General features: G+C 45.2%; 9 protein-coding genes across 10 annotated transcripts; 3 read left to right on the forward strand and 6 right to left on the reverse strand.

Moving 5' to 3' along the window:
* Positions 1-205: 205 nt before the first annotated feature.
* On the reverse strand, positions 206-3,048 carry CNC03130 (expressed protein). The gene is made up of 10 exons (XM_569617.2): positions 2,671-3,048; positions 2,139-2,614; positions 1,838-2,077; positions 1,635-1,779; positions 1,487-1,572; positions 1,327-1,430; positions 1,236-1,275; positions 806-1,181; positions 506-750; positions 206-445 (listed from the first exon to the last, which is right to left on the reverse strand). The coding sequence occupies exons 1-10, from the start codon at positions 2,819-2,821 to the stop codon at positions 374-376; spliced, it is 1,935 nt and encodes a 644-aa protein (XP_569617.1). The 5' UTR covers positions 2,822-3,048; the 3' UTR covers positions 206-373.
* A 306-nt stretch (positions 3,049-3,354) lies between these two features.
* On the reverse strand, positions 3,355-6,516 carry CNC03140 (hypothetical protein). Its single transcript, XM_024656757.1, has 16 exons — positions 6,083-6,516; positions 5,549-6,032; positions 5,273-5,494; positions 5,031-5,197; positions 4,897-4,975; positions 4,764-4,841; positions 4,669-4,715; positions 4,546-4,597; positions 4,398-4,472; positions 4,298-4,341; positions 4,054-4,239; positions 3,948-4,003; positions 3,872-3,888; positions 3,723-3,820; positions 3,600-3,674; positions 3,355-3,543 (listed from the first exon to the last, which is right to left on the reverse strand). Exons 6-15 carry the CDS (start codon positions 4,794-4,796, stop codon positions 3,617-3,619), a joined length of 666 nt encoding a protein of 221 aa, XP_024512428.1. The 5' UTR covers positions 4,797-4,841; positions 4,897-4,975; positions 5,031-5,197; positions 5,273-5,494; positions 5,549-6,032; positions 6,083-6,516; the 3' UTR covers positions 3,355-3,543; positions 3,600-3,616.
* A 198-nt stretch (positions 6,517-6,714) lies between these two features.
* CNC03150 (transcriptional activator, putative) lies at positions 6,715-8,768 on the forward strand. Its single transcript, XM_569633.2, has 8 exons — positions 6,715-6,767; positions 6,816-7,020; positions 7,071-7,397; positions 7,449-7,548; positions 7,594-7,658; positions 7,711-7,972; positions 8,030-8,188; positions 8,238-8,768. Exons 1-8 carry the CDS (start codon positions 6,752-6,754, stop codon positions 8,601-8,603), a joined length of 1,500 nt encoding a protein of 499 aa, XP_569633.1. The 5' UTR covers positions 6,715-6,751; the 3' UTR covers positions 8,604-8,768.
* CNC03160 (chaperone regulator, putative) lies at positions 8,612-10,780 on the reverse strand. Its single transcript, XM_569635.2, has 9 exons — positions 10,534-10,780; positions 10,242-10,455; positions 10,157-10,186; positions 9,903-10,092; positions 9,569-9,851; positions 9,438-9,519; positions 9,048-9,380; positions 8,784-8,991; positions 8,612-8,720 (listed from the first exon to the last, which is right to left on the reverse strand). Exons 1-9 carry the CDS (start codon positions 10,659-10,661, stop codon positions 8,692-8,694), a joined length of 1,497 nt encoding a protein of 498 aa, XP_569635.1. The 5' UTR covers positions 10,662-10,780; the 3' UTR covers positions 8,612-8,691.
* A 164-nt stretch (positions 10,781-10,944) lies between these two features.
* Positions 10,945-12,417, reverse strand: CNC03170 (conserved hypothetical protein). Its single transcript, XM_024656758.1, has 9 exons — positions 12,293-12,417; positions 12,187-12,215; positions 12,115-12,131; positions 12,003-12,061; positions 11,855-11,933; positions 11,779-11,794; positions 11,657-11,711; positions 11,433-11,592; positions 10,945-11,381 (listed from the first exon to the last, which is right to left on the reverse strand). Exons 1-9 carry the CDS (start codon positions 12,350-12,352, stop codon positions 11,107-11,109), a joined length of 750 nt encoding a protein of 249 aa, XP_024512597.1. The 5' UTR covers positions 12,353-12,417; the 3' UTR covers positions 10,945-11,106.
* A 137-nt stretch (positions 12,418-12,554) lies between these two features.
* On the forward strand, positions 12,555-15,383 carry CNC03180 (ATP-dependent RNA helicase, putative). Its single transcript, XM_569637.2, has 8 exons — positions 12,555-12,722; positions 12,779-13,460; positions 13,510-13,760; positions 13,814-13,884; positions 13,932-14,241; positions 14,292-14,722; positions 14,777-15,047; positions 15,099-15,383. The coding sequence occupies exons 1-8, from the start codon at positions 12,624-12,626 to the stop codon at positions 15,138-15,140; spliced, it is 2,157 nt and encodes a 718-aa protein (XP_569637.2). The 5' UTR covers positions 12,555-12,623; the 3' UTR covers positions 15,141-15,383.
* CNC03190 (hypothetical protein) lies at positions 15,117-16,308 on the reverse strand. The gene is made up of 6 exons (XM_024656759.1): positions 16,301-16,308; positions 16,085-16,248; positions 15,938-16,033; positions 15,835-15,890; positions 15,555-15,786; positions 15,117-15,491 (listed from the first exon to the last, which is right to left on the reverse strand). Exons 2-6 carry the CDS (start codon positions 16,245-16,247, stop codon positions 15,349-15,351), a joined length of 690 nt encoding a protein of 229 aa, XP_024512596.1. The 5' UTR covers position 16,248; positions 16,301-16,308; the 3' UTR covers positions 15,117-15,348.
* Positions 16,309-16,451: 143 nt separating this feature from the next.
* Positions 16,452-17,990, forward strand: CNC03200 (cap binding protein, putative). Its single transcript, XM_569639.2, has 5 exons — positions 16,452-16,724; positions 16,781-17,005; positions 17,053-17,169; positions 17,227-17,342; positions 17,404-17,990. Exons 1-5 carry the CDS (start codon positions 16,506-16,508, stop codon positions 17,624-17,626), a joined length of 900 nt encoding a protein of 299 aa, XP_569639.1. The 5' UTR covers positions 16,452-16,505; the 3' UTR covers positions 17,627-17,990.
* On the reverse strand, positions 17,758-19,669 carry CNC03210 (expressed protein). 2 transcript variants are annotated; one of them, XM_024656760.1, is made up of 8 exons: positions 19,256-19,669; positions 18,885-19,196; positions 18,790-18,833; positions 18,731-18,736; positions 18,591-18,673; positions 18,426-18,535; positions 18,191-18,367; positions 17,758-17,992 (listed from the first exon to the last, which is right to left on the reverse strand). In XM_024656760.1, the coding sequence occupies exons 1-5, from the start codon at positions 19,543-19,545 to the stop codon at positions 18,591-18,593; spliced, it is 735 nt and encodes a 244-aa protein (XP_024512430.1). In that variant the 5' UTR covers positions 19,546-19,669; the 3' UTR covers positions 17,758-17,992; positions 18,191-18,367; positions 18,426-18,535. The 2 variants fall into 2 exon arrangements, with proteins under 2 accessions (XP_024512430.1, XP_024514285.1); XM_024658948.1 differs by having other exon boundaries at positions 18,191-18,673.
* Between the last annotated feature and the right edge of the window lie 314 nt (positions 19,670-19,983).

Genomic DNA, 19,983 nt, shown 5'->3' on the forward strand with positions numbered 1-19,983 from the left:
TCTCCTCCATTTCCTTATCCACCTAAGTTCTGCCTGACAAACGCTCTATCCAGATACTCTCAAAACCCTTCTTTCATCTATGCCTCCATGGTTCATCCCTTATCCAATATAATGGCAACGATATTGTATGAACGCCGCCAACCCATATTATTTTGTTTTATTAGTTATTCTTCATCCTATTATTGCTCCCTTGTGACTCTTTTCATAGGGACTTTGTCATGGGATTACGTCCCTTGCATACTAGAATTACAAGGTGTAATGTTACGTTTCTGAAAGTCATTCATTTTATTCAATGTTGATGATCAAAGATTATACACTAGCACGATGCTACTGTATTTATACAAGTACATCATGCCAAAAAAGCACTACTCGTCTATTTACCTTTCACTCTTTTCCTTTCTCTTTCAAGAGCCACCTCAACTGCACCAAGAGTAGGGGCAAGTGCCTATTATATACGCATGTCAGATTTATGTTCTATACAAGACAGACGAATGTACCGATATACCTTTCTGACCCTCTCTGGATCGAAACCAGTGATCTGCGCGGTTTGCACAATTGCTTCAATTTTATTTGAAGTATTCTTCAGATAACTAGCCATCTTGGCAGCCTTGGCATCTTTAGCACTTGGGGTTTGCCCACCAAGCGCTCCCGGGACGGATGGTAGAATGGCTGACCAGTATTGTCGCAAAAACTCGGTCGCCGAATTATGGCATGACCGAATTTGTTCAAAAAGCATCTCTGGGAAGACAGCTGCAAATCAAAATCAGCATGTGATGGGTTAGTTGCACGGAGAGATGGTACTCACGCAGCACAGCATTTTCTGCATTAGCTCGCGACCACATATCTTTCACAGTGGCCAATGCAGCAGCCTGACTATCCCTCTGTTTAGCAAACGCTTCATATGCTGGATTTCTCTGACTTTCGTCGTCGTCGATAAACGGACCGGGATTGGCCAAGCAGACGCTGGAGAAATCGGGCATGCTATCAAGTAGGATCGAAGCAGACTCAGTGGCCATAGCCAAGAGCTCCGAATCAGAATATCCAGGGAGAACGCCTGTAGGAGCTAATTTATCATCTCCTTCATCCAAGGCAGCAGCATTTTCAACATCTAGAATGATAGCTGGTGTTGCTGACGGATCATGAAGATCTTCGAGATTGATCTCCTCATATATACCAATGTCCTGCGGCGAAATGCGTCAGAAAACCCGGTCAGTAAACAGAAAACGATTGCTTACCCCGCCAAAAGCGCTATTTCGGACAGTCTGCCCAGCACTCCTATTAAGAACATTATTTTCACTCTCGTAAACAGTAATAACAATTACTTACGCAGCGCGAAGCAATTTTTTAGAATGATCATTGAAACGCCTTATTAGAGGGAGAGCACTTCGTTCCCTCCCTGCCTGCATTGTGACATCTCGGATAGAAGTAGCCTGCAAATGAAAGTTAGAAAACGACACAGGCTTTTATCAAATTTTGTCTTTCTTACCTCTCCGTGATCCTCCTCTGTTGCTGCTAAATCAAGATACCGTTCCACGCCATCTCTATCCGGCATGGGTTGCCTCGGCTGCAGATCTTTATGAACACATTTCAGCGTCAGCTTTCAAGGCAAACGTGTACCCAGCTTTTTTACCCACTCCAATCCGGCTCTTCGAGATATTGGTCAAAGATGTCATCCTTTTTCCTTGAAATTTCATCATTGGCGGATTTTCGCACACTGGCACGATGTCGTTCCCACAGCTGCGATGTGAAATACCTGGACCAGAACTCGGTTTCGCTAATCTGCCTCGAATTATAAGCAAGACATAATTAGTCTATCATTGAGAATCTATGGGCTTACCCCGGGGACATATTTCGCATAAGCGTCCTGAACAACAGGAAACTCTTCAAATATTTCTCTTGTCAATTCCTTTGAGAGCTTCAATATGACCGGCCCATTGTCTGCTTGCTTGATACCGACACCCGTTCCTCCGGTAGTCTTGCCTCTCCTTCCTGCATCGAGATCAAAGCGGTCGTCTAACAGTCTAGAAGGTCTACCAGGCTTTTGCGCGTACGCCATTTCTTCTGCCTGAATGAGCGCCTGATGATACATAATAAGAGTTTAGTAAGGAGACCTAGAGATTTGAAAGAACTTGTCCCACCTCTCTACCCTCCCAGAATTCCTCTTCAGTAATTTGCCTTCCCAACACCAAATCACGATGTAACATCCGTAAAGCGTCATTCTTTTCCAGTACCCTCTGTCGCAATGTGTTGTACTTTCTCCTCTGTGATCTTACTGCAGGAGGTAAAGGAGAAGATTCAGTTGACACGGTCGACAAGCCCGCAGGGGTCACCTCATTCATCTTTCGCTTCCCTTTGGCCACATCTGACATAACTGCACTCGTTGCTGCACTGGGAGTGTTCGGGGTGGTGGAAGATCCGGGAGTACCGGGGGCTGATGCAGTGGGATTCTTGTTTGCGGCGACAAATGGTATGAGAATATCTTGTACAGCTTTTCTGTCATCTCCTCTAGTGTTGGCATTGGTGAAAACGAAATGAAGACCTCCTGGGGGTACGTTTTCTTTGAAGATTATCTTGAGACTGACGCGCTCGTTTTCAGGTTTACTTGCTAACATATCTGGGTGTATTGTAAGATATGAAAGTACATTTGATCTTAGCTTGGGAAGAACTCACTGATAGCCCTGTTCATAGCCTGACTTTGACGATCCATAGCATCCTTAACCTTTGGAACCCATATTATATGGGTTGACGTAATACTGAGGGTTCCCGGTGTCTTCTTGAAGTCAACGTCGTACTTACGTATTGCTGAGGATTCGCCTGTCATTGTATCGAGATTGACGTATGGGATATGACGGATCAAGAAGATGAACTAATAGGGTAGGTTATCAAAAAACAATATACGAACGAACCAACGACGGAGGTAGGTAACTATTATAGTACTGGCGCCGGCGGTGGAGGTCATATCATGTAGCTCCGTATAAATAGTCTCTAATTTATATCTGACGGAAGCTAATCTTTAAAAGAACAAGAGTCAAACTGCTTTTGACATACGTAACGATAGCAAAAATTTAAAAACGAAGCAAGTCCGTCGCAGATGGTGAGAATTCAACAAAGTCATACTAATACTTACGTACGCACTAACCTTTTGACAACGTATAAATTAGCTTACACCGCCTATCTCAGGCGCATCAGACGTTTGCCAAACCCTCTGCAGTGCAGTGGTACGTCTCTTATCATAATGACCTAGCGGCAAGCCTAGCGGACCTGTCACCAAATAGATCGAATACGCCTCTTCTCGACAACATACAGATGGACAAATACAGATCTTATTCATCTTAATTGACGTTGATAATTACTGACAATTTCTGATGGACCGTGATAAAATGATATGTACGTATGATTGGTGAGAAACAAATGACTAAAATAATCCACAGCTAGCCAAATATCATGGCATGATAGTTCTGAGGAATCAAACACGTCTGTTAGGACAGACCGTTCCTGCAACGATTGTTGTCAAACAACACTACTATTTGTAATATTATGTGTCTATGGACATGGTAAAAACATCAGCTGGCCCTATTGATGGAATCCTCTCTACTGACGTTTGAATGCTGTTGGTTCATACATTATTGATGCCAGTATTACGATGCTTTGCTGAGGTGGAATGCATGATGCCGCTGCAAGAAATCAGTATCTGTGATTATTACATATTTAGCTGCACGCACAGTGCCCGAAGAAGATCGTTACCGCTTTGGCAGTTTCGAAGACTGGTGCTATACGCACGGCAGGTCGAACGAACTCGAACATGCTCCGAAGGAGTGAGCTGTAAGAACCTGTCAGAAAACTTTCTAATGGAAAATATTGCAATACTCACACATGACATGAGAAAAGCTACCCAGACGTAAGGGAATGGGCGAATCACCGGTGTAAGACAAGTAAATCCTACTCACTCAGATGGGCTTTACCAATGGAAGATGTGGCGATGGTGACGATTCCAGGTGTACGCCTAAAAAGAATGTGAGGGCATGTAGGACCAGAGAGACTGCAGTAACTTACCCGTCATCCTGTCGACAAATAGCCTCCACATACTTAATGAAGCTTGCCCGGCCTCCTTCGGTCAGGGCGATCTTGGCAAGATTCACTCCATGATGGGTGGTAGCAACTGGCGGGTAGGAGTTTATGATTGCCTCGCATGTCTGTTTATAGAAATTGGGGTAGCTAACTAGTTTTGTGATCGCAAAGCTGCAAATGTCACCTTCCTCAATCATTGGACTGCGAATCACCTTAGGCTCGTACTCACTGGCCAAATTGATTGTTGGAAATATGCGCTATATCTTCCAAAATCTTCAATCCCTGTCAGCTGATCGAGGAAAATCAACAATGCGACCACCTTAACCGACCTCTTGAAAGCAAGGAATCATTAATTCAAGGGATCCAAAGACTTCAAAAACTTGTTGAACTGATATCGATCCATGCTAGATGCAGCCAAATTAACACCAAGAAGTCAGCCCATGTCGTGGGCAGTTCATGCGGCGTAGAATGACCTACCTCGTTGGCACAGGCCAGATCAGCCCAGCGTCCGACCATTTCACGATTGACCCTGTTCGATTTGAGCAATTAAAGTATTGAATCATCTTGTAAGCTGATGAAACCTGATATATGGTCGCTTACTTTTGGAAAATATCCGAGTTTCTGGCTTGACGGCACTTTTCTAGGTACTTGAGGATGGTTAGTTAGGAATTACGGCGACACGTTACATCACTCACCTCCCTCCAAAGCCTCCTGGCACCAGTCTGCATAGACTCATACACTCCGTACCTAAATAAAGCACCAGCTACTGGTTCCTGATTGCGTTGCTCAATGAGGCGCCCAAACTGAGTCTTAACTTCTAACGCCTACCTCTAGCTCCTTCAGATTGATTGCTTTGCATAAGACGTGGGTTCCAAATTTGTTGCTTGCAATTGGCACGATATCATCACTTCATATGTCGTGGTAGCCTAATCTTGATGTATAGCATAAAAGCGGAGACTAACCTGATTTGATTGAGGAATGACTTTCTGTCTTCCAATGTTCCTCTTTCAAGAAGTTGTTGACAGAGGTAGTTACCGCATGATGTGTAGCACAGGGGTTTAGCCCAGTCAATAATGGATTTAGTAAGGATTGTAGATGGTTCTGATGTATCGGACACTCCAAAGCGGGCCTGCGCCAAGATTGCAATCAGCGTTTCCATCATCCAGTAATGAGACAAGCATTGCTGGCCAGCTCAACGACTCACGGTGAGTGCTTTGACGGCCGTTTTCAATCCCGTGCTATGCACGCATCAGCACAAGCTTCAGAGCTGGTTCATCTACCTTTCATGATTGTTTTTAGGTTGACAATAGGCAAGAGTCCAAACAATGGCTCTAATAAGGTGAGTAGGCATGGTGGCGAAATTGAACGTTCCTTGCACAACGCTTTGCACAACTACATGAGGGGCTGAGTATACTGATTTCTGTGTCTGTAACATGTGCATGCCATTAGTGGTAACTTAATCAATTTATGATGCACTAACAGAGCTGTTTTCATCTGCAAAAGGGTTTGCACCAAAAGTATTGGTTATATCCTGAAGTCCCTGCGTGAGGCTTGAATTTGACATGGTAGAGTCGGACAGAGAGTCTTTCATTTCCAAAAGAGTGGACGTTGGCCGAGTATTAGTTTGTTGATTCTTATAATTGTTAACCTTGGACAACGTTGAGTTTGCAGCAGGCTTGTCTAGGTTTCCATTCACAATAAACTGCCGGAGACGTCGATTTTCCATTGTAAGCTGTTGAATCTTGGCATCTGCCAACACAAGCCGCTTGATAACAGAGTTCAGCATTGATACAAAACTATAGAGTATTGCATACCTCTTCAACGGCACTAACAGATTGCTGCTGGAAGCTCCAACCTTGATGTTGAGTAACAGGTGGACTCCAGGGTCCAACGTCGAGGCCTGGCAAGAAAGGACCGGAGAATTTGGGAGGGAGAATTTCGTGAGGCTGGGTCGGGCTGAGCCCCTTCCCATCACCAGTTAAGAGCATAAACCACTTAAACATGGAATACTTACCTTATCCTTCCAATTTGAGGACTCCGAGGGTGGCGACGATAATCCTTTGGTATGTTGTTGAGTATTAGGCCGTATAGAATTACCAGACGACAATCTACTAATAGGGATGCCGTGGAATTCCTTGTCTAGATATTCTTCTCTTGCAGGGAATTTCTGTCTTTGTGAAATGCTAGAACTTGCAATGGATGGAGGCATCCATGGTGAGAAAGGTTGAAAAGCCATGCTGTTGACGATTGAGGCCGTTAGGATAATGGAGGATGCTTCAGAGTGATATATGTTGGATAAGAGTACTGTAGATACTGAGTGTGTGATGGTTAAATGGGACTTTTGAACTATTTATAGTGACAGAGGAATAGTGCTTTGCTTGTGTACAGGGATTATTGAAAGAAAGAAAGAGAGCTGACGTTGAATCATGCAAGTGGTATCAACGGCACTGGTGCGAGAAGAAGACTACTAACGAACGCTGCTGCCCGACCGGCGGCTCAAAGAGAGTCGCGCCGGAACCTGGCACCCCGCAAGTTGGGTCCGAGTCACGTGACTCCTGATTTTGATCTTCTTCCTTGTTGGCGCTCTGCCCTGGTGAACGATTCTACTCCGTCTGTCTGCTAGTATAGTAGTATTTATGCATGAGGTTGTGCCCATAAAGCCGCTGCCTTTTCTTCTCAGAACATGCAGCAACTCCTCAGTAAGTTCTGCTGACTTCACAGCGCATGAGCTAACACCGCCCCCCAAGATCCGTTCGCGCAAAAGTACCCAGATGCCGTAGATTCCACCCTCTTTACCCAGGGTGTATGCCTCGCTTTCAATCGGTCGGGACCGTTTGCAGGACATTATCTTGCCGTTGGCAATAGCCATGGGACTGTAGAAATCTGGGATGTTGAGACTAGGGGTGTCGTCAGAATACTTGAAGGACATGTCAAAGCTGTTGAAGGACTCAGGTACATTTTCCTCTTCTTGCCAGTAGAGCCCAAGTTGATCTTTCCGATAGCTGGTCTCGAAACAATCGCTACCTTCTATCCGCTTCCTCAGATGGTACTGCCATAGTGTGGGATCTTTCTGTGTTACCACATCCTCTTTTGTCGCCTCGTACGCCGTTGACGGGTGAGCCTCACGCAGGCCCGTCCTCAGCCCGGCTTCACACAGTCCGCTTCGATTCGCCTGTGATCAGTGCCTCTTTTCACCCCCGCAACAGTCGAATTATTTTAGCCGTCCTTTCATGTGGTGAAGCAGTTATTGTTGATATGAGAAAAGGAGGAGGAAAGTATAGGCTGGAAGACGTTTCAGACGAAGACGAAACAGCTGTCAACAGAAAGCGGTAGGCCAAACAGCTCAAAAGAAAGTGGAAGCCACCTAACACGCGGTGCAGGATATCAATGACATGCGGAGACTTCTCTCCTTGTGGATCTCGCGTTTATGTTGGAACGTCAAATGGGATGCTGATTGTAATCGACCCGATGACCAGACAGGTATGCAACATCTCTGGCAAACGCAAACATTAACTGTCAATTCAGATCTTACAGCGGGCCAAACTTGCTAATTCTGGGATTCGACAACTATCATTTGATACTTCCGGTTTGTAAGTATTTTGCACTACATTTTCGTGGCCTTTGAGTTTACAATGGACACAGCCATCTCTTAACTTCTGCTACTGACCGGGCGCTCCGTCTGCTTCATATTGATCCCCTCACCCTCTCATTAAGCCCTCTCCACCGCTTCCAAGATCTTATCAATCGCACACCTTGGAATTCTATTGGATTTTCTGGAGATGCTGAATATGTGATGGGTGGCGCAGCACATAAGATGGCGCACAACGTGTTTATTTGGGATAGAGAGAGTGGTGTCTTGGTCAAGGTGCTTGAAGGGCCTAAAGAACCTCTGATAGCTTGTACTGTGAGCGCGATGTGCTTTGCTGCAAAACTACAAGCAGGTGTCTGACTGAAAGATCAGTGGCATCCTACTAAACCGATCATTGCATCAATAACAACATCCGGCGACGTACATGTTTGGCAGACATCATCACCTGATAACTGGGCAGCTTTTGCTCCCGGCTTCGAGGAGCTGGAAGAGAATGTGGAATATGATGAGAGAGAGGATGAGTTCGATATTGTAAGCCTTAATATCTTTCTACACGTATGGTTGCTGATACATTTAGTAGGAAGATGAGACTGAGCTCAATCGCCGTAAAGATCTTGAAGAAGACATCATTATTGATCTCCTTACCCCTCAAGAAGATGCTTTCCCCCGTAGAGCAAGACCAATTATATCTCTACCGTCTAACATAATCTTTGCCAACGACGATGAACAACTAGAAGCGATGCGATTCATCGAGAGCATTTCCAACGTGGCGAAGTGGGCTGACAGAGAAGCAGCTGTATATGAGGATGCACTTGTGAGTGGGGATGGGGAACAGGAGGAATTAGGAGAAGCCGCAAATGGAGCAGCGGATGGAGACGATTGGGAGGGCTTTTATCTTTCTCAAGATCTCCTATCAGACATCAGGAGTGATGACGCCGGAACTTGAGTATGTGAGTGGCTTGCTGCAACGCCGATCATTCATACATACAAAAATCTCTTCAAATTTTGGGTGAAATACAGAATGCTTCCTTCAATCATGGATTACCTTGCCGTTTACTTTCGTCTATGTAGCAGTATATCTGTCAGCCCAACCAAATTGTTGAAGCAGAATGCAAATCATACTTACATGCTCGATACGCTGCCTTTAGTGTCTCCTCCTTTTCCTTTAGCTGTGCATCTTGAGTTGCGCTGGTTGTATTTTCGGGGCGAGGAGGAACGGGCGGTGGGGCATGAGTGGTAGTATGGGATGCTTCGCGCTGCTTTGAAGCTGGCGTCTCTACCCTAACAAAATCTTCCCCATGAGTCTCGCCCTCTTTACGGATAGCCAAGAATGCCTATACGAGAAGATCAGCGTCACACCAAACTTTCCTCATGATAGGTTTGACCGCACCTCGCCCATCAAACCCAAAGCAACAGCCCTCGAATGCAACTTCTCTTTCGGCAATGTTGGATCTGACAGAACCTTTTCACACGTATCTCTTACAACACTCTCCACTTCGAGCTTCACTCCTTTCCACATCGTCCTCATGCCTTGCTCCGCAGCTTGTTCTTCGAGTTTACGCAGCTCATCCGCCGACATGCCACTTTGCTCAGCCCTTTGGAGCCGTTCGAATACTGCCTTCAGCTCCATTGCTGAACGAAGAGTGGATACGGTATCAGATACCACGTTGAAACTGGATTTAGCACCGTGGAACCAGCCTAATGGAGCAAATTGGGACGATGCCTAAATAAAGGGTCAGAAAGGCCGGAAGATTTGTTGTGCCAGACAAATACCACATACAAGGTGCTGGCTAGATTTGGCTTGATACGTCTTCCCTATGGCGTGTAGTAACTCAACGCCATAATTTTCGTCTTTGAGATCACTGCGAAATGTCAAGTTCTACAATATTTATGGAAATCGTTTTGCCTCACTCAGCTTCCAAACGACAGATTTCCTTGAAACTCGCTCCAACCATCTCGTCTTGAGGTCCTTTGGCAGCTTCCGTGTAGATATTGAGCTTGTTGATCAAATGCGTAGCTAACTGATCGACTCTAGCCTGCCTCTGTCTGGCCTTCTCTTCTGCAACTTTCTTTTCGCGGGACCACTTCTTCTGTGCGCCCGCGGGGGTCAATATAGGCTTGCCGTTGGGTCCAATAGTAAAATCGCTTGGATCTTCTTCGTGTTGTTGTTGGAATGCTTCCTTCATATCTTTGCCTGCCTCCGTGTCAATTTCGGTCTCCAATAATCACAAGATCGTGCACATACCGATACTAATGTTACCGATCAATACTTCGAAACGATCACCTCCAAACATCTTGCCGAACACCTCCTCTGGGTCATGGAATCCGCCAGCAGGCTCTGACATTCCACCCCCGTTCTTCTGGCCAAATTCATTATATTTGTGTCGGAGCTCAGGATCCGATAGAACTTGATATGCCACAGATATTTCTTTGAACTGGTGAGAATGAACGTTAGTAGTGTCGCCATATCATTACCCGAACAAAAGGATGTCGGCGTACTTTTTCCTCTGCATCTGGGTCATCCCGATTCTATGGTTTAGACGTAAGTTGAAAATTCGTTAGAAATGTAGACGGTTAAAGTTACCTTGTCAGGGTGTAACTTTATGGCTAACCGCCTATAGGCCTTCTTCACCTCCTCTGTCGTACACTGACTGTCCAATCCCAAAACATCATAATAAGCTAGGTCGAGCGGATCCTTGTCAGTCCCAATACTCCTTGTGCGGGGAGCGGCTTTTGATGTCGACGAAGAGCTTGAGCCAGATGGTTTTGGTTGGGGGTGGGTAAATAATTGCTTGCATCTATACGAGTAAGGCCATAGTATGGCGAAATCAGCTTTCCACTGGCTTATACTATTGCTGATGATAGCTACGACCTACGCTGAACAGCGGACGCGAAGACCCCCTATAAAAGTCGGAGGGATCATATATTCTTGTTCAGAACGACAGCTGGGGCAATCAGCAGGGATGTAGGTGCCCCTCGGTCTGGAGTCTACGATGGTTGACATAGCTTGTAAGTTGATGTAGCGAGATGTCTATAAGGAGAGATTTCTGTTGTTATCCTAATTCTGGAAGACGGCAGACCCCTTTCAGATGGCTATGCTACTGATATGAAAAGTAAATGGAATGATCGTCCGAAGTAATTATTGGATCCATCAGATCATCGATGTCCTTCCTGCCTTACGGTGGGTGGCGGTCGATTAGATCCGGACTTTTACGTAAGATGAGATAGAGGAAGAACCTAGTCATGACGTCTGACGAGTTTCCTTCCTTTTTGCATCCCGAGTTGTTGCAAGCCAGCATCGGTCACTATTTCCAATCATTATTATCCCCTTATCAAAATAATTCACCCAATTTTATGCCTGATTAGCCAATAGACCTAAACAGTCCTCTGTCACAACATGTTTCGGGGGGCCCATATTGCATTGTAAAAAAATTCTGCTATAAAGCCTCCTACGGCAACGACCTTTTAAGCCGTTTGCTCCTGCGTTGCCCCTGTCCGGATTCAAAAATGCCATCCTCTCCAGGTAAGAACTTCTTTCCTTTGTGTGGTTTCTCTTCCAATGTGTCATTGTCCTTTGCTTTAACTAGCTCTGACGAGCTCTCGGAAGCCTTCGCTTTGCGTGACTTGGAAGCCTGCGAGCTGACACTAACGAAACTATCCCAACCACCTTTTGTACCAAGCTCAACAATGGCATTGTATGCAGCGTCATCTACTGGCTGAACACCTGCAGTCGGCGTGAGAAAGGGCTCTTTCCAGCCATACCAAGTCCACTCACTTAACCGGCCCCTGTTAACCAGTGACATGTTTTTGATAGCTTCTAATCCGCGATCGCCGATATAAGATACTTCTTTTGGAAGGTTGGATAGTGTTGCCAGGTGTTTTATCAAAGCAAGAGTCGGGGGATAGTCCAGCCTTCGCTTGAACCTGACATCTACCTATCATCGTGTCAATGAATAAGTAAGACAAATCCTATGGGGATTTGGATTCTTTTGAACTTACCATAAACCACGTGGGAGAATCTTGCTTTGATTTGGGGTCGAAATATGGATGATCTCTGTTGCGAGAGTGCGTGAATAATGAGAGGAAGTGACTTTACTTACATTATTATGGATTGTACTTACGGATCCCACGCTGTAACTGTGTATTACCTGAGCATCAATGGGAAGTAATACAACAGCATATGTATCTCGTACTGACAATCTGGGTACCCTTCTTTGGAAATTTCTGCCACTGCGAAGACCCCAGGCACCTTACAATTGCTATGATAGAACAGGACCTGCAAGTGTCAGACAGAAATCAAAATTAGCCTTTGTGAGCTTGAATACCTATAGCTGGAAAGGCAAACCTTGTCACCTAATTTCATCTTTTCCCGCATGATTTTCTTAGCCTCGTGATTCCGCACGCCTGAGTATGTTCAGCCATAGACAATCCATTACGGGTGCACAAAGCCACCGTACCATCCCAAGGTGATACCCTGCAGAATTTGCCATTGGCCGTTTGCCAAAACTCAGAGTAAAAGGGGGACATACCCAACACGTTCAAAGTCATCTACTGAAAACTGCGTCGCGAAATGTATTATTTAACGGCGCAGGGCAACGAGTGATTGGTCTAATGATTCTGTGTTTTGTTGCTTACCTTGACATCTTTCCCTTTGACAATCCTCGAATCAGGCTCGGCTTTCATCAGCCATGGCATTTTGTATTTTGTATGGCTACTATATGTTGGTGTACGAACTGCCCAGAGATGTATTTCACCAGCATGCAGGCAGTCGTGCCTTCGCGGATATAAAAAGGCATGACTGTTGATTATCGCTCATAGTTTCCCACGGTAGATAACTGAGCCTCCACCCTTCCATTAAGTATTTTGCCCGGTTATGAGAATTGGCCCTCGAAAACACAAATATCAATAATACTAGCCTGAGCAGACTTTAAATAGAGAGCTTCTAGTCTTAAAAAGCTGGAACCGCATGTCTGATAGCCACTTAATGTCTACCAGCAATCTTCAGCCTTTACAGAGTATGGCTGCCGGAATTGATGTGGCGACACCTCTAAAAAAGAAAAACAAGGTCAGTTCAAGGTCTGGTATGGGTATATTATAGGTACCCGCTGACAAGCATTGAAGCCCGAGTCACAGAAGAGAAGGGACAAGAAGAAGAATAAAAAGAAAAGGAAAATTCAAAAAGCCAAAAGAGCGGCGGCTCCAAAGAATAAAGATTGGAAACCCGACCCGGTTCTAGAAGCTCTCAAGCAATCAACCACATTTAGAAAGATAGACTCTGTCAAGGGTCCGAAAGGGGACCGAACATTTGAAGAATATGATACAGGGACGGAATCTGGTGGTCAGACAACTGCCCAAGTACCTGGCGATAAAGAAAAGAAGCAGCAAGAGAAGAGGGAAAAGCGGGAGAAACGGCAGAGGAAAGAGGAACGAAGGGCGAGAAGGGAAGCAGCAATAACTAAAATGGGTGTTGACATGGGGCCCGGCGAAGGAACCATGGTCGTGGAAGGAATTCCTGAACCAGACCAGGTGGAGGAACAAGAAAAAAACAAATCCATGCCTTCGCTTGAGCGTTCTCCTACTCCACCACCACTAGTAGCTTTTCCTCTTCCACGACTAGCCCCTGCACCAGACGCATCAGTACTCGCTAGGCAAGGTCTTCCCAAAGGTTTGGAAGACGCCACTTTCATCGATCAATCTTTGAGGGTCGAAGTCGAGGGACTCAGCGTTGAGGGTCGAGATGAAGCTCTAAGCGTGAACATGAGAAGAAGGTTAAACGAGATTGGGATTGAGGACTTCTTTGCGGGTATGTTACGAAACGATGACTGCTTCTCATTGCTAAAATTATAATTCAGTCCAAGCCGCTATGCTGCCACGCCTTCTTCCTCTTCAACTCATTCCTTCACCTTATTGTCCATTGCCTGATTATCTTATCTCTGCACCTACCGGCTCTGGCAAAACCCTTGCCTACACCATCCCCATCCTTGAAATCCTTTCGCAGAGAACGATTTGCAGATTAAGAGCCTTGATTGTTCTTCCAACAAGAGACCTTGTTTTTCAAGTAAGAGAGACAATGGAGGCCCTGTCAAAAGGAACAGGGTTGACAGTAAGCCATTTTAGCGCATCTTACCGTGGCAAATTGCTAACAAAGCCGTATAGATAGGAACAGTGACGGGGCAGCACTCTTTCGCTCAAGAAAGGAAACAGCTCGTTGCAGACCTGGATACACCGTAAGGACATTTTCCTTCTATGAATGACGCGAACTGATATTTCTCAGTCTGTTAGGTGGATCATCTAAATTGGATATCCTGATCGCCACACCAGGTAGGCTAATGGACCATCTTGCCTCAACTCCGAATTTTACCCTTCAACATCTGCGATTTTTGGTTATCGACGAAGCCGACAGACTACTAAATCAAAGCTTTCAAGACTGGCTGACTCAAGTATTGGCTTACACACGCCCGCCTGTCGAACCCATAGCACCATCCTTCAAAAGAAAGCCTTACGACACTGTTTCATCTGCGTTTATGGAAGCATGCGGTCTTGTCGACAAAAGAGGAGAGTGGTGTGATTCTTCTCCTTCAATCGTATGTCGGGCTTTCCGCTGGCATGATGCAAACGCTGACTCAAGTCCTAGTGTCAAAAGCTCCTTTTTTCAGCGACTCTCACGCGTGACCCCTCCAAAGTTGCTGCTCTTTCTTTACATCATCCTCAGTATTACATCGTTCAGTCTTCCAGTGTACCTGCATTGCCAACAAGTGTTGGGGAGCAGTTTGCATTACCATCATCTCTATCCGAGAAAATGCTTATTCTTCCCCCTGCCCTCAAGCCGCTCAATCTTATTCATCTTATTCACCACTCCGAATTTAACGTTGACAGGGCACTGGTATTCACCAAGAGCGTAGAAAGCGCTGCAAGGTTAGTGAAGCTATTAGAGTTTTTCGAAGATGCGTATGTATTAGGAGGAGGCGGTGGGAAGAGGCTGGTTGTCGAGCAATATTCGGGTGAAACGAGGGCCAAAGATAAAAAGCAGTTATTAGCAGAATTCGGTGAAGGCAAGGTCAACCTGTTAGTCGGATCATGTCTGCTTCGAGAGGACGTCGCTAACTCTTCCAATGAAAGAATCGTATGCTCCGACTTGATCGCGCGAGGTATAGATTTGCCAAGCGTCTCACATGTCGTCTCCTACGATATCCCGCTTGATATTCGAAAATATGTGCATCGTGTAGGTCGAACCGCTCGAGCAGGTCGACAGGGCACCGCGTGGACGTTGGTCGAGAAGCAAGAAGCCCTTCATTTCAAGGGCATGTTGCAGAATGCTGGCCATCTGAAGGCTGTGAAGAAAGTCAAGGTAAAAGAGGACGATCTTTCTCCGTACAGAGAAAGTTATGAAGTGAGTCACTCAAACACCATAATCAGTATGAGCCAGCTAACCGCTGTCTAGATTGCTATGAAACGGTTGAAAGATTATTATCACCACGACTAAAATAGTTGCGGCTATTAAAGATCCATCCGTCATAGAGGTTAATGGTGTTACATACATTTGTTTGCTATATTTGTGGCTTGCTCGACACAACATGAACATTTATCAAAACTCTACATATATTCTTAACTCTTCAACACTTGACAGCGACTGAAGCCTTCTAACATGGGCTAGCTTATTACAGTTGGATACCAATCGCAGTTGATCACGCTTAAGCAGGAACAATTCTGCTTGTCAATTGGATTGCAGCTTCACAGTCTTCCAAATGTTTCTTGGCCAAGTCGTCTTCGGTCGCTAGACTGTGCAGAGCCTCGTAATGTATTTTGTAGAATTCATTTATCCTGTCTGAAGATTCTGTCGTAAAACGAAGACGTAAGTATTAAATTCGTTCCAAAGTTCTGAGGGAATGTCACCTACCATTGGCTTGTACCATGAGTCGTAATCTCTCCAATTGTCTCTGTGTTTTACGTCTTGAAATGGTAGTCGCTTCTTCCGGGTCGACAACGATCTGTTCTTCAATCCTTGGTATATTAATGGAGTCTACAAGTTGAGAAATGGATGAAAAAGATTGCTGGAGGTTTGTGACAACAGACAGTAGCTGAGGGGTACGAGCATTGAGTTGTGAGATAGTATCTCCTGCAGCGAAGAGCTGGTTAAGGTTAGCTGAGCCCGTGGAAATGGAAAGCAACATAAGTACTTGATGATGGTGGTTGTATACTAATGAGTGTCTTGTACCTTGCAGTCTACCAATATCTTGGACCAATGAGCCCTGTGCACAGTGAAATTCAAAACCTACTTACCTGACGAAAGAGACGCAGTTGTCCTCATCAAGCCACTCAATGTGGATTTGGCTATCAGATCTTCGTAGTAGGCAGCAGGCTTAAATGTGGGAGAATCTGTTTAAGGATGAGTTTAATATTCATTTGGAATCAGTGATTGTCACTTACCAATGTCGACCAGCTTACTATCGTTGACGCCTTCAATCTTGGCGGCGGCATCACTTTTGAGACCGTAGAAGTTTCTGAACTGCTCTCTCCTGGCGCGCCTTTGCTCGAGTGTGCTCTTTGCGCTGTTGGGGGAAGGAGTTTGACCATCAGTTGTTTGGGCCATCCTGTCATGGATTGTGAGCGAGAGTGAAATAGAGATACACAATAAAAATATACTAAAGCTCAACACAGTTCGTCGATGACATGGATACACAAAGGCCCGAGTATGCAGTTATAGCATCGCGTCACGTGACGGCCGGAAGCAAAACTCGGATGAAGGACGACAAAGGCTCAATCTTTCCTTTCTGAACCACCTTGCTTTATCTCATCATACTCACCAAAAGCCCATTTGTGTTCGCCTCTTGCCTCCAAAACTCCCAAAATGACCTCAACAGCCATACCCCCTGCAGCGGTTGCGGCCAACAACAACACTCTCAATAGCGCCCTCGCCGCTGAACAAATTTCAAGTCCCGCTTCACCAGTCGACAAGCCCGTGGATGAAAAGAAACAGCTTGAAGAAGGCGAGATTGAAGAGAATCCTTCAGAAGGCGACTCCCAAACAAAGACCATTTTTGACGATGCCAGTAAATTCAATGTTAAGGTATGAGTCTGTAGTACACATACCCTCCGAAATTCAGTCACTGATATCCGCCCTAGCACCCATTGTTTTCCACTTGGACTCTTTACTTCGATTCCCCTCAATCAAAGTCTCTCCCTAAAACCCCGCAGACTACCCCCGCTATGCCCCAGGGATCCCATGGCTGGATGGCGGATATCCGAAAGGTCGTGTCGTTCGACAGTGTGGAAGAGTTCTGGGGTCTCTATAACAACATCATTCCTCCCTCCCAGCTCCCTGGTAAAGCCAACTATTATCTTTTCAAAGTAAGATCATCCAAGCATCTTCTTATTTCATTCTGACATTTCAATAGAATGGCATTATTCCGGCCTGGGAAGACCCTCAAAACAAGAATGGTGGAAAATGGTCTATTCAAGTACCCAAGAACAGCGAAAGCAAAAGTTCCATTGACAGAATGTGGCTCTATACGGTAAGTGCGCAAAACGGAACCCATTTTCTGTCACATGCTCATGCTCATGCACTGTAGATGCTTGCTGCGATTGGCGAAACTTTCGAGACAGCCTCCACCGACTCTGAGAATGCCCCTTCCCCTACCCAATCAGATCTCATCACCGGCGTGATCGTCTCTCCTCGTCCCGCTTTGTAAGTTGTTATGATCCCTATTTCACATCGCCTGCATCGCTTGAGACTTACCTTAATTTAGCTATCGAATTTCCATTTGGACTCGCGAGGCCAGCGATGTTAACGTTCTCGACACTGATGCGATCAAGGCTCGTCTGCTCAACATCGGCAAACACTTCAAGACAAGTGTCTTAGGGTACGAACTTGAGCAGAAGCTCACAGAGGGGGGCTTCCAAACAGAGCTCACTTTCGATGCTCACAAAGATTCTGAAAAGAAAGTGAACAAGAACAAATTCACTGTGTAAAGTACAAGACAAGAGAAGACTATAGAGATTTGATCAGCTTGTTTGCCAAGTGCGAGGCGTGTTGGAGAGATATATCTGGACTTCTTGATGTGCCCAGTCAAATGGTCATTGATATGCATGTGTATTGGTAGTTTGAACAACATGGTGCTGGTGGATCATCACCGAAATCGAATCATTGGGTTAGGGCAAATGGGAACCGTTAAGCGGAGAAGGGGTGTTATAAGTAGGACAAGATGTTTCCCAGCAATTGGCTATCATTTCCATTATGACATTCTTTTTAACCCAGAATAAAAGCTCTGAAGAGGTTTATGGTAGTCGAGGAACGTTACAATGTTGATGGAGATATGATATCATTTAGAGTCGGCACTTCGAAGGGATATCAGTAAAATCATGTGCACGACGTCTCCTTCGCCAGCATAGTAAAAGCGACAGATATCCTGAGAAAGCCACTTAAAGGCAAAGACTCTGTTTTTACTCGCTATGTAGGCTCGTTTTTTATTTTATTTTGCGCAACTGTTCGTACAAGAGAACAATTTCGATGGCACACGAATATTAAATACTAACCGATCTTTGAGGCAAGACCACTGGTTACACCATGTCTGCTGACGTATATCATAAGATGCTAGGGCCTGTACATCGCCGCATTGTCGTCATGATCTACAGGGTCGATTACCCAAATTGTGACCGTGAAACAAAGGCACCAATTGACTGGGGGCAAATGTTATGGCTTTGAAGCCTTTGCTATTGTATGATTTTGTAAGCGTCAGCGATATTCTTGATAAGATAACAATTAATGCGCTTATTGAAGCCTATTTGTATGACGTAGAACAACAGTGACATTTCACCTGGTGAGGCTTCTTAAAACTGTGGATGATCCAGGCTTGTACCATAAATGGCCGGACTTGATACCTTTCAAAAAAAGATGAACAAAGCGCCAAAACGGAAAGACCACAAAGGGGACTACTTAATCATCTTCTTCCTCGTTAAACTTGTGCTTTCCCATACGCTCATACTCCGTCACGCCTCGCCCAGATCCTACTACCCCGACTAATTTAGGAGTTAGTAATTACCCTCAATCACAGATAAACGAGAGAAAAAACATACCTCGGCCTAAGGAAGAAACAATTAGCAGGTAGCAGTGTCCGTTATATAGAGCCACTTACCGTATGGATTGTCAGGTGTACGGAATACAGACCTTCCTTCAAGCCTGACGGAGAATAAGCACATGAAGTCACTATTCCAGGACTGATTGACCTACCCAGAAATGTGTATACCCTTCTTCTGAGCCTTTTTTCCGAACTTCTCCCATGCATTCTTTTTTTCCTTCACCTCCTCCGCTCTTTGTTTTTGGGTCTCCATCCATTTTTCCCCCTTCTTTTTCTTCTTCTCCTTTTCCTTTTCGGTTAGCTCATCTGCACGCCTTTTCTGGGGTTGTGGAATGGGAGCATTTGGGTCATGTGGCTTCAAGGATGAAAGGGGGAGGTTGGTGGAAGATGTATAGCCTTTGAATGTGACAGCATACAGTGGAGATTCCTGAGAGCCAACGACGGCATTAATTCGGGCGGGATACCTAAAATGAGAGATTTAGCAAGGAAAATTCCTTCCCCGATAGTTGATACAATGACTTGCCACTTTCCATCTTTGTATTTGGCCATACAATCCATCCCCGCTTTGTAAGGGCCCTGATCCTGCCAGTTGGTAACTTCCTTCTCCTTTTCTTTACCCTTCGCCTTTGCTTTTTCTTTTCCAGCGTCCACTCCTTTAGCGGCGGCTGTGTGTCCCATGGCCTGCTGAGTAAGATCGATGAGCTCATTCAGCTCGGCTTTCAGCTTCAGGAGGTCATCATTTGAAGGGTCGGATTCGAGAGAAAGGTTGACATAAGCAAGCTGATCTCGATATGTTTGAAGTTCAGCTTCCATGATGGAATGTTGATTGTTGTTTGTTACTCTGGCAAGACGGGAGTAGAGAAGGACAGAGATTACGGAAATCAGAACAAATAATATCTAGGTATTTGTGAAATAAATGTCTTGTACAACGAAATGCGTGGTGGCAATGTGGTCATCGGTCATCGTTAAAACTCCAAAGACCAAAGAGCATTCATTTCGCGGGCCTATTTTGAACATCTGTGAAAGGTTGTGAAAATGCTACACGTTCATCCTTCGTGCCTAATGTTATATACTTAAAAATGTCGATTTCTTCGAGTGCTCAAAACGAACCTACGTATGTATATCGTCGACACGGAACATCTTATAAGCCGTAGAGATACTCAAACAATGGTACAAAGAATATCTGAACAAATGGAAAATTGAATCAAAGACGCTGCGAGATATCAACAGTCAGTCCCAGCATGTGTCTCG

This window comes from Cryptococcus neoformans (genome assembly GCF_000091045.1).
Source record: "Cryptococcus neoformans var. neoformans JEC21 chromosome 3 sequence".
NCBI classification, from domain to species: domain Eukaryota; kingdom Fungi; phylum Basidiomycota; class Tremellomycetes; order Tremellales; family Cryptococcaceae; genus Cryptococcus; species Cryptococcus deneoformans.